We start from the raw sequence: 11460 nt of genomic DNA, 5'->3' as shown, positions 1-11460 counted from the left end.
TGATTACTGGTACGATTCTGTAAAATTTTCTCTAAAAATTAATCTTAAACTACTGTATTTAAGCATTTTGAAAATATACATCGATTTTTTTGTCCAGACTTCTAAAATAAACATTCTGATTTTTAAATTCTTTATTATGTGTAAATATTACATTTCGAGTTTTTTTTTATAATTTCTTTTGTCTACATTTTACTTGCTGTCTATCTCTCTTAGTTATTAAGAGTATATTTGATTTTTAATCACAAATTTCCACTAATAAATCCAGATTTTATATAAAAAGCTGGGAAAAAATCACTAATTATGAACTTATATGTTTTCTTTGTGGTATTTAAAAACAAGGATGACAACATCCATGAGTAGTGAAAAGCACATAAAAATCATAGGTGTACAAAACAGACACCATCAAACAGGCAACAAGGTTGGAGATGCTTTTTTCCCCTACAATCTTAAAGTCAAAACTTACAAAAATATTTAATGAGATAGTAGCTACACCACTTTTAATCAGAGAAATCTAACATTTACGTCAATTTGATGAATAATAATATCAAATATATATAATAATGCTTAATCAAAACAACAAAATAATTTTAAACAACCCATATTTCTTTAGCTTATACATACTTTTTTGGGCCTTCATTTCTGTGTGAAAATAGCATAAAATTATGCAGCAGATGCAGTGCACATCTCATTTAGACTAGTTGTTTTAGAGATATTTAGTAACAAGCTGGAAAGGGGTTACCCCATCACATTTATTTTCTTGTCTAAAAATATTTTTAGGGGGGAGGGGAAATTTTTTTCTTCTAAACCTTGTGAAACGACTTGACTAGCCGTTTATAAGATCTTATTTAATAAACAACTTATATTTGTAAATAGTTTACTTAAAAATACAAATATAGACTTTTAACTAAAAATCTAAAATTGAAAATAGTCCCAAATTTTGGTTCCATTAAAAAAACATAAAAACTGTTTTTAAAAAAAATTAATAAGAAAACCTAGAAAAGAAGGATAAAAAGTCTCATGAAGGAAAAACAAGTTAATTGGTTAACGTTAATCGATGGTTAATGTATTTCAATAGCAGATGTAGCATTTCTAAATTTTATCTTCCGTTTGTTTCACCTTTTGTCCGTCTGTCTATTTGGATACCAGAGGTGGATTCTTAAAAAAAAAAATTTGTAGATTTTTTATGTGATTTTGGAGGATTTTTCACGAAAACAATTTTGCCCCACTAAGCGATTAGTGGGGCAAATTTTCTTTCTAACTGTCTATATGTCTGTCCTTCTTTCTGTTTATTCCTTTGTCTGTCTGTCTGTCTTTTTGTGTGCTTGTCCTTTTGCCTTTCTGTCTTTTTGTCTGTCCTTCTGTCTGTCTGTCTTTCTCTGTAATGCTAAAGTGGTTTAATTCTTTAACCTCCCCTCCACTTTCTTATATTTGTTAGATAATTAATTCACAATTTTAAAATGTTGTTCACTGCTAAATGATGCTATCATTGTCATTTTTTAACTGAGACAAACATGTCCATTAGGTGCAGTCAATATTTTGTATTCCTTGGAATTATATTGCAGAAACTTTGTTAAAGACAGTTAAATAATAATTCATAATTAAAAAAATATTTTATTATATTAAATTGATATTAAATCACACTTTTCTTTTATCTTATCTTCCCCAATTAAGAATGTCTTATACCAGCTTTCGTCTGTTAAATTTTAAAAACAATGATATAAAATATAAATTACCAGGGATAAATGTATGAAGAAAAAAGGATTAAAATATATTTCTGTAAAATTACAATCTTTGAGGAAAGCTAATTCATACTGCAAAATTATTAAAGTGAAAAAATTAAAGATTTACCTTAGCCTTTATTCCTGGTTCATTTATAAACAATATAGTTATTTTGATGTAATATTATTTTTTTGTATTTAGTATAATTTTTTGGAAAGTTATTGAATATGAGACTAACTGTAGAAGACGTTTTAACCTAAATTAATTTTTTTTATTTAAATATTTCTTTCTTTATTGGCGATAATGTCTGTTGAGGCATGAACTTTATTTAAATACTTTTTCCTGTTTTATGTCTTTAAACGTAGATTTGTCGCAGTTTTTCGTTATTTGTATTCTACAGCTACTATTTTAGTACAACTTATTTCAATGATTATTAGTTTTAAAAACCCCCTGTTTTTTTTGAGGCGTTTCATATTGAGAAAATACACTTTTAAGATAAATGGCAATTAAAATCCTTATTTGTATTATAAAAGGTAACTTCTGCACTATAATTCCAAAATATTTATTGATTTTAATGAAAATTGACTTTTCTTAATGTCCATGGATGTTTATGACGAAGCCCAATCTGTACCACTTTTGATTCCTGTGATGTCATAAAAAATGAGGGATTTTCCATCTCTTTTGTAGGGGGTTTCTTTCCCACTTTTCCTCTCATCTCCCTCATTTTTATGACGTCACAGGAATCAAAAGGGGTGGTACAGATTGGGCTGCGTCATGTTTATTAGTCTAGAGTTAAACTTCTTTGAAACGGCTAGATTGATTGTTTTTTTTTTGCATTGGAGTATTATTATTTGTATACCCTTTAATTCTCGATAAAATAACAAAGCCCTAGTAAAAGGATGAGTTTTCGTGAATTAATATTTCAATAAGACTCTAATTTTTCGTTCATAAAGAACAGACAGACTTTTAGTTGTGCAGTAGCTACGCTATTTCGAGCAAAGTTGAAACTTAAAAATTCAGAAATCGGCGGCTTATTCAGACAAACCTTCATATATTACATCCAGCTATAAGGTAAGGATAGATAGATAGATAAAAGTACATAAGCAATATTTACAATTTAATATTGTCAACTTATTATAAGGTATTATGTAATTTTTCATACAAATTTATGCGATAAAAAGCAATATTAATTTTCAATAATCAAAATTTTGATTATTAAGCATGTTTTTGTGGTTAATAAGAATTTGAAACTTCCCGAAACTTAGCACAATTTTCATAAAAACTCTATATATCCTATTGTATAAGTTAGATATTAATACTCTAGAAATAGAATAGTTGCAAAATAAAATAAAATTTCTTTTTAAAGTATTAAAGAAGGTGAATTCAGAAGGCAGAAGATTGCTTTTGCTATTGGTGCAATGATTTGACCAATAGGAGATAAGCAGCTTGCATAAACAGCTGTCACATCAAGCCAATACAGAACTATAATATGAATTAGTTTACAGATTTTTAAATATATTTAACTTTTTTGTTTGAATTTGTTATTCTATACCATGTGGAGAAACCAAACTTTTATAACCTAACTAACAGAAAATATCTTTTTTATAACAATTAACTTTAGTACACTTATAGTTCTTGGCAAATAGTGATCTAACAATTTATCTAGAAATATTCTTGGCATATGCAAGGAGCATCTCAACTACATTACAATGGCTGACTGCAAACACTTTCGTGGAGATGCTATTGATCTGGAGACATTTACTGGAAATATAATAAGGTTAGTAATCCTAATTTGTAAAGTAGTAAGAGTATCTTATCTATAGCTTAAGATCTCAATAACTTCTTAACTGATTTGCTTTGTTATTTACATAAATCTTGTGATGGTTTTAAACTATTATGTTTAAAATCTTTAGATTGTTTTAAGCTATTTTTTTAGCCCAGCCCATACAGATCCCCAAAAGCTAGAGGCATAGAAGCTTGTGTTTATATAAGTTACACATCTATTGCATAATTAATCTATAAATCCAATAATGGTCAATTTACTTTGAGATCTTTTCCAAAGCTTGATTTATTGTCATTTAATTATTACAATTGTCTATAAGAGCTTACTGTCTATTTATTTATTTTTAAATTAGTGGCTCCATCAGACTTTAGTTATCTTTTTAAAGACACATAGCTAATGCCTAATCTTATGGTTTGGCATGCACAGCTGAATGTGTCTGTGAAATAGTTTAAGCCAGTAAAAATGTTAAGTTTTGTTTTCAGTGAATGTGAAAAGACAGAAGAAACCTTGCTGACATCCTGGTATCCAGCTGTCACAGCTGTTTTCAACCAGAAAGATATCACCAAAGGTTTAAAGGTATTGTATTATGATGATTAGCTGATTTTGAAAATATGAACATCTTGTGTGGGTATTGAATGTAAATAAATAGCTGTTATACATCCTTGTACCCTGCAGTCACAGCTGTTTTAAGAATTTAAATTATACATCAGCTGTTATCAGGGATAAGGGATAGGAAACCTGGCCATAAGAAAATCAATAATTTTGTTATTAACAGTATTCCAATAAATAACCTAACCAATTACATATTATTTTAAACATATTAATTTATTATAATCAATCCTATTTAATTTATAAAACTATATTAATCATCAGTTTTTAATTTTCAACTTCAAGTTTTCCTAAACAAACATTCATTAAAAATTCCATAAAAGTTTTAAACCTAACAAAGGAGATAAAATGTTTATAAAAAATTTTGTTAAGGGTTTTCGAGTTTAATGTCCCCTTCCTTTTCTGCAAAAAGAACAGTAGAAATAACCATTCTTAAGATTTAAATGTATTTATTTGTTTAGGGTGATAGACTGAAGAGTTTTTACAGTTGTGTATCAGCTTTGCTCTCAATTCAGGTCTTAATCAAATCCACCCTATAACTTGATATAAGACAATTAATGAAAAGATGATTAAAGTCCCTCAGCAGATTATGACGTCATACAATAGAATAGCCAATGAGAGCCCAGTATACACTGTAATTGGCAAATTAATAAGGGTCTATACATCCATCATATAGCTCTTATTCTTATTTTAGAAATGTCCTATCAATTGCAAACTGTGTATACAGCTAGCGTGGCAACTCTATAATTGCTACAAGAAAGTCCATACGTCCATTTAAAACATACTGATTTTAAACTTTTTGGAAAACAAATTTTTATGATATCATTATCCTATTCATCTGATTTTTGTAGTAATGATTGCTAGGACAACAAGATAAAATATTTTAAACAAAGCATCCTAAAAATATAAATATGTCCTTAAAACAGTATCATGTAACAAATTCATATAAAATTTTGTTTAGACTAAATGTACATTGTACACAGATTAATATTATAATAAGGATGGTTCATCTAAAGAAAATACTTTTTATCCCAACTTCCCCAATTTTTTCTTTTGAATATTGCATTTCTTTCTTTTCAAAACATCTTCAAAAACAAAAACAAATGAAGTGACTCTAAAAGCAAAGACACTCTGACAAAACATAAATTTGATTAAAAACGACTTTAGTTGAGAGATCTACTAATGAGGAGTATAACAAGCTATGTCAAAGCTTTCCAAGATCATAGAACTCTACCAAGGTAATGGCCAGGAATAAGGTATAGCCAATAAGCGAAATAAATCTAAAATATTATAAAAGGGGGGCAGACAAAAAGGTCGGCAATTCTTCCCCAACGATAGCTGAAAATCAAGTATAGGTTTCGTAATTGTTTTTTGAATGAATTTTTAGAGAAAAAAAATTTTAAAACCCGCCGTCTGCTGGAAATTAAGTTTATTGATACTTGTCTGCTATATTCAAAACTAACTCAGCGAGTTAGCGGCAATGATGTGATGGTACCCAAAGTCAGTCAGAACCTGCAAAATTATTTTTGTGAAAAATCCTTTATTTATTATCACATAAAAAATCTACAAATTTAAATAAAATCTTATGTTAATAACCCTTCTATGAATTTTATAATTTTTGTAGATTTTTTTATGTGAATTTGGAGGATTTTTCACAAAAACAATTTTGCCTCACCAGCAGCGACCCTAATTGTTTCAAGAATCCAAATCTCAGAATGAAAGCTTCACCTTAATGGCTGTTGTCATCCTTGTTACCTTCAGGATTGAAATGGAGTTGGTGTTGGCTGGTAAAAGGATTGAATTTTCTCCTACATGTACTGAGGTAATAATTAGATAGATAGTTCAATTATTGGATTAGATAATAATAGATAAAAAGGTAGATAATGTAACTTGTGGTTTAATATCGAGAGGGATTACACTAGAAACAGAAATTTCATATCATATTCGTTGGCTCAAAAACTTTGGGTTTTTTTATTTAATTGTATTATTATTTTAATTTTTTTTATTTTTAAATTTGTTAACTAATAAAATTCAGTTCACTACCTCTTGGGGCAAAGCCCCTAAAGGCTAGGGGCGAAGACACTAGTATATAAATAAATAATTGCTAAATGAGAAAGTATACAAAATGAGAAACTAAATAAATGTAAAAAATATGAAAATTTATTAAGATATTCAATGGTAACAAAATTCTTGAAAAAACTAGTTGGTTAAATTAATTAAAATATTTTTTTTTATTCAAAGAAATCTTTCCTTTTTCCTTAAGAGTATTTCATTCAGTGGCGTGCGAACCGAAGGGGGCATTTGGGGCAATCGCCCCCCCCCCCTAGCGACCAAAACGCCCCCCCCTGCCCCCCCCTAGCCATCGCCCCCCCTGCCCCCCCCCCCCTAAATGTTGAAAAATGCCCCATTTTGCCCCCCCCTGGTCAACAAAAATGCCCCTTTTTGCCCCCTACCCTACAAAAAGCAAAACTATCCCATTTTCCAAAAAAAAGATCAAGAAATACTCAAAAAAAAAATTTATTTATTTAACCTTACCAAATTTTTAAATTAGTGTAGAAATTAGGTTATAATCTTTTTTCACTGGTAATAGGAAGTATTTTATTTTGTATAATATAAACTTTTTACCAAAGAAATTTTGTGCATCCCCAATGATGATACACAAAATTACCCCTTATATAGATTACAATTAGTGGATGAAATGTATGGAAACTCGACTTTATCAACCAACCAATCAAAAATCCATTAAAGTCCCCAAAGTTTTTGAGCCAATGAATAAGAAAATTTTATATGAAATATTGGGGACTAGTGTAATAAATAGCCCAAAAATCCCTCCCTTCCTGCATATTTGAAGAAAAAAATTTGCGCTTCACGCCCTTCCAAATGGTTTCTGCTTTTTATCACATTGTATATTTTGTTTTTAGTAGCGAAGCTACTCTATAATTCACAATGTCCGTCCGTCCGTCCGTCTGTCCGTCTGTCCGTCCGTCCGTCTGTCCGTCCGTCTGTAATTAATGAATTGGGGGAAACGTGATTTTCTCGGCTCCTATAAAAGTTAGAGAGCTGAAATTTTTTGACAACATTCCCATCATTAAGGAGCACAATTAACTATAAAACATCAATGGTGGTCGGACTGCTTTTTAGCAGGTTTTAGGCTATTTTTTATATTTTTCAAATTTTCCTCATATCTTTGGTGTTTATGGTCCGATTTTCGAAATTTTTTCAGTTAAAGATATCAAAATTATATTTCCCGTCATTTGAAAAAAACAACAATGACGGTCAGACTGCCTTTTTGCAGGTTTTTGGCTATTTTTATATTTTTCACATTTCCCCCCATATCTTTGGTGTTTATGGTCCGATTTTCGAAATTTTTTCAGTTAAAGATATCAAAATTAAATTTCCTGTCGTTTGAAGAAAACAACAATGACAGTCAGACTGCCTTTTTGCAGGTTTTAGACTATTTTTATATTTTCCAAATTTTCCTCATATCTTTGGTGTTTATGGTCCAATTTTCAAAATTTTTTCAGTTAAAGTTATCAAAACAAATTTCCCATCATTCGAAGAAAACAACAATGACGGTCAGACTGCCTTTTTGCAGGTTTTTGGCTATTTTTATATTTTTCACATTTTTACCCATATCTTTGGTGTTTATAGTCCAATTTTCATAAATTTTTCAGTTAAAGATATTAAAACTAAATTTCTGGCGTTTTAAGAAAAGAAACAATGGCGGCAGGTTTTTGGCTATTTTTATATGTTGATACATTTCCCCATATCTTTGGCATTTTTGGTCCAATTTTAAAATTTTTTGGCATTAACAGTTTCAAAATATTTTTTCCCATTGTTATGTGCATCTAGTATGTAATTTACTTTAACCATCTTCATCATACAAAATAAAACAAGGTTTCATGTTTATTTTCTCCAATAAATCTATTATTGATTTTAATAAATAAACTTTAAATCTACTTCTACGTATTCCCATCCACAATTTTTGTGCTTCGCTACTTATGGATGTTGTCATCCTTGTTATTTCTATAAAAACATGTGTAAACAACAAACAACAAATATTCAATCAAAAAGTTATTTTATATAAAAAAGAAACAGCGTTGATATTTATCTAAGGGTAGGATATGTTGATATAACTTTTTAGCTTCTCTATAATTCACTATAGATGTCAGTACGTAATGCTAAGGGGGAAATGTGATTTTTTCAACTGCAATTAAAAATTTAAGGCTAAAACTTAATGTTAACATTCCCATCATTATGGAGTATAATTAACTATTAAAAATTCATGAAGGTCGGACTGCTTTTCAGGGCGTTTTTGGCTATTTTTGTATCTTTTAAATTTCGGGTATAGTCCCTTTTGTGACATTGCCTCTTAAGGTGCATTTCGTCGTATTTTCACACTAGCTTTTCACCTATTTATAGCTCCTGCGGGGCCAATTGCCTAACCCTGCGGGGAAATCACCTGGCCTAACTTAACCTAGAATGAAAATACGACGAAATGCCCCTTAAGAGGCGTTGCCACAAAAGAGACTACACCCCAAAGTTTTCCATATTTCTAAGAGATTTTTATATCTGTAGATGAAAGGACAAGTAATTTTTTATATTTTTTACATAGTTCTTTATATCTTTGGTTTTTATGGTACGATAAATTTTTTTGTGGATTATAATATTAAAAAACATAAAATTTCTCGCTGTTTTTAGCAACCAGTATGTAATTTACTTTGACTGTCATCACACAATACAGGAAAAAGGATTTGTGACTTTTTCTACCTAAAAATTATATTTATTTCAACAGATGCTCTTTAAATCTACTTGTCTGTATTCTTATTAATGATTTTTTGTGCTTTGCTACTTAAAGATGTTGTCAATATTTAAAATCAGTTTTACATATTAGGTTAATTTTTGATTAATTATTTCCAAAATGAGTGTTTTTATCTCCCCCCAAAAAAACTTTTTTTTAATGGGGTTATTCATCCTTCCTGCTGAGATTTTATAACATCTCCTTCCACCCATAAAAAATGTTTTGTGGTGGGGGGGGGGGGCCAATTATCTTCTGTACTTTTTTTTCGAAGATGCTTTCTAGCTCCCTTCCCTTCGGTCATTGCAGGGTGGGGAGAAGGGATGGGGGAGAAGAGACGGGGGGGGGAAGAGAGGGGGGATATAAATGGGAAATAGGGATGGGGGAAGGGATGGGGAAGAAGGGATAAGGACTAGAAGGCCCATAATCAAATAATCCCACCCCTTAAAACGCCCTTATTTAAAATTAGTATATATAATCAAAATGCCCCCCCCCCCTAAAGCAAAGTGCCCCCCCGGGGCACTTTGATTTAGGGGGGGCAAAATTTCACAAAATCTTCAAAATGCCCCCCCCTTAGACAAAGTGCTTCGCACGCCACTGATTTCATTCTAGTTTAACTATTCACAGCTTTTCTATACAGCAAAATATCTGTTTTTCCATCTCTACGAACGTCCCGCTTTTAGAATCTGTTTTGGAAAAAATGTGCTATAATTAACAGGCGAACTGCTGATTTTTAATAAAGACTAGTATTCATCTACTCTAAAAAAAATTATTAGCCCTTTTGTCTGTCTGTCAGGCGTTTTTAACATTGAAGATTAGTTACATTTTCATTTGAAACTATTTTAATTTTTATTTGATAATTGTGATTCAATTGATTTACTATTACTTGGATGTTACACCAGATTTTCATGTTCTCTAATAAAGTGGCGGGCAGGAATAACAATTTCATCCACCCCTTCCCAGTTACCCTTCTACTGGATAAAAAACTGACCAATAAATGACAGGGGAAATACGACAATTCCTCCCCTGTCTTAATATCCACGTATATTCTACATCCAATTGTGCTACACTACCTATGATCCTAATTATGGATGTTATCTTCATTGTTTAAAATAATGTTTTCTTGTTCTTAAGAGTCTTTAAATTCTATTTTATACGTTGGCGTCATAAATCTTATATATCTAAATATTTTATTAAAATGTGCTATTGTTAGAAGAAAAAAACAATTAAGATTTAATTCATAAAAAGCAAAGTACATAAAATACATAAAATTTAATCATATTAAGTTATTATAAATGGCTAAATTTACAAACACGAGAAAAACTACTCTATACCCATATTGTCTATTTTTATTTTAAATCAGGGAGTGTGGGATTATGTCAATATCTTTCAATTATTACAACAGTCCTTTTTTAATTTTTACAATTTTCATCTTATTCGTTGTTTTCCTTTAAAGTATACATTTCTTCTTGCTTTTATCACGACGAAAAAAAAATTTAAAGAAAAGAATTTTTTGTTTATTTGTTTTAAAATATTATTATTTTTGAAATTTTATTTTGAATGAGGGTTTTTTTAATAATAAGTGTATTTAATTTATAGATTGTTAAGAATCTTGTCTCTTTAATATTCAAATAAAAATCATTCATTAAAAATCTATGAAATAAAAAAATTTAGTTCTTTTTGTCTAAAGGAAAACATCTTGAATAAATATGATCCGAATCGAATCCGATGTCTTGGGCTGGTTTTGGACTATTTTTTTATATCCCCCAAACCCCCACCCTAACAGGCAAATATAATTCCTCCTCCCCCCCCTTATGTAATCCCTTTTTTGATAAAGTTGCGTGCAGACGTACTTACTGACAGACCTAAGAAAAGAGTAGCTGCGCTGATAATACTGACTTGATCAGGTGATTCGATATATTATTACTTGGATGTTGCACCAGATTTTGATGAACTCAGATAAAGTGATGCTTGCAGCTGGCTAAGATAACGTACCTTCCGTTCTATCCAACCCCTTTACCCAACCAACGATTGACCGAACTGACCAATAAATGAGGTCTATATTAGCAAGCTATATTGACGATAAATTTTGCCCATGTCAATGTATCCACGTACATCTTATATCCATTATTAGGTGACGGATATGATTGTTTCTGTGGTGCAGGAGATGAATAAATTATTAAGAGAGGTTCCTACTATACAGTCTTGGCTCACAGGTGAGATAGATAGATAGATAGATAGATAGATTAAAATATAAATGTTGAATTAATATATTTTAAAATATTTTCTTAATTTAGGTGCTTCAAACCAGTTTGTTCCAGTTACTTTAAACAAGGAAAATAGTTATTAATTTTTAACGTCACTGAAAGAACTGTCTCATTGCACTGGGGCAAACAAATAAAAAATGATTTCAGTCTCTGACCCTCTGTGCCTTTTTACACACCTTTATTGTAGTTTATGTTTCTTTATTTCTTTATTACTAAGGTCAGCTTAGGTTAAAACTAATTTAAATTGGGTACAAGGTAGTTTCAAAGTATAAGGGCCCGAGCAG

General features: G+C 30.3%; 1 protein-coding gene and 1 long non-coding RNA gene across 2 annotated transcripts; both read left to right on the top strand.

Annotated features, from left to right (window-relative positions):
* Window positions 1-2741: 2741 nt before the first annotated feature.
* LOC145333357 (dynein axonemal heavy chain 12-like) lies at window positions 2742-5353 on the top strand. The gene is made up of 5 exons (XM_080178473.1): window positions 2742-2790; window positions 3386-3496; window positions 3985-4078; window positions 4573-4626; window positions 5279-5353. The coding sequence occupies exons 2-5, from the start codon at window positions 3429-3431 to the stop codon at window positions 5351-5353; spliced, it is 291 nt and encodes a 96-aa protein (XP_080034599.1). The 5' UTR covers window positions 2742-2790; window positions 3386-3428.
* A 526-nt stretch (window positions 5354-5879) lies between these two features.
* On the top strand, window positions 5880-11244 carry LOC145333897 (uncharacterized). The gene is made up of 3 exons (XR_013884640.1): window positions 5880-5933; window positions 11044-11125; window positions 11207-11244. It is a non-coding gene; the product is annotated as an uncharacterized LOC145333897 (long non-coding RNA).
* The last annotated feature ends 216 nt before the right edge of the window (window positions 11245-11460 follow it).

This window comes from Acartia tonsa, chromosome 12 (genome assembly GCF_053477335.1).
Source record: "Acartia tonsa isolate MP-2025a chromosome 12, ASM5347733v1, whole genome shotgun sequence".
NCBI classification, from domain to species: Eukaryota; Metazoa; Arthropoda; class Copepoda; order Calanoida; family Acartiidae; genus Acartia; species Acartia tonsa.
This window is presented reverse-complemented; position numbering and strand designations above follow the sequence as displayed.

What these genes read in the sequence shown, in the direction of transcription:
- LOC145333357 (XM_080178473.1), top strand. Translation starts at nt 3,429, where the DNA reads ATGGCTGACTGCAAACACTTTCGTGGAGATGCTATTGATCTGGAGACA. An exon ending in TTTACTGGAAATATAATAAG is followed by an intron (nt 3,497 to 3,984) that starts GTTAGTAATCCT and finishes TTTTGTTTTCAG; the next exon opens with TGAATGTGAAAAGACAGAAG. An exon ending in CAGCTTTGCTCTCAATTCAG is followed by an intron (nt 4,627 to 5,278) that starts GTCTTAATCAAA and finishes AAACGACTTTAG; the next exon opens with TTGAGAGATCTACTAATGAG.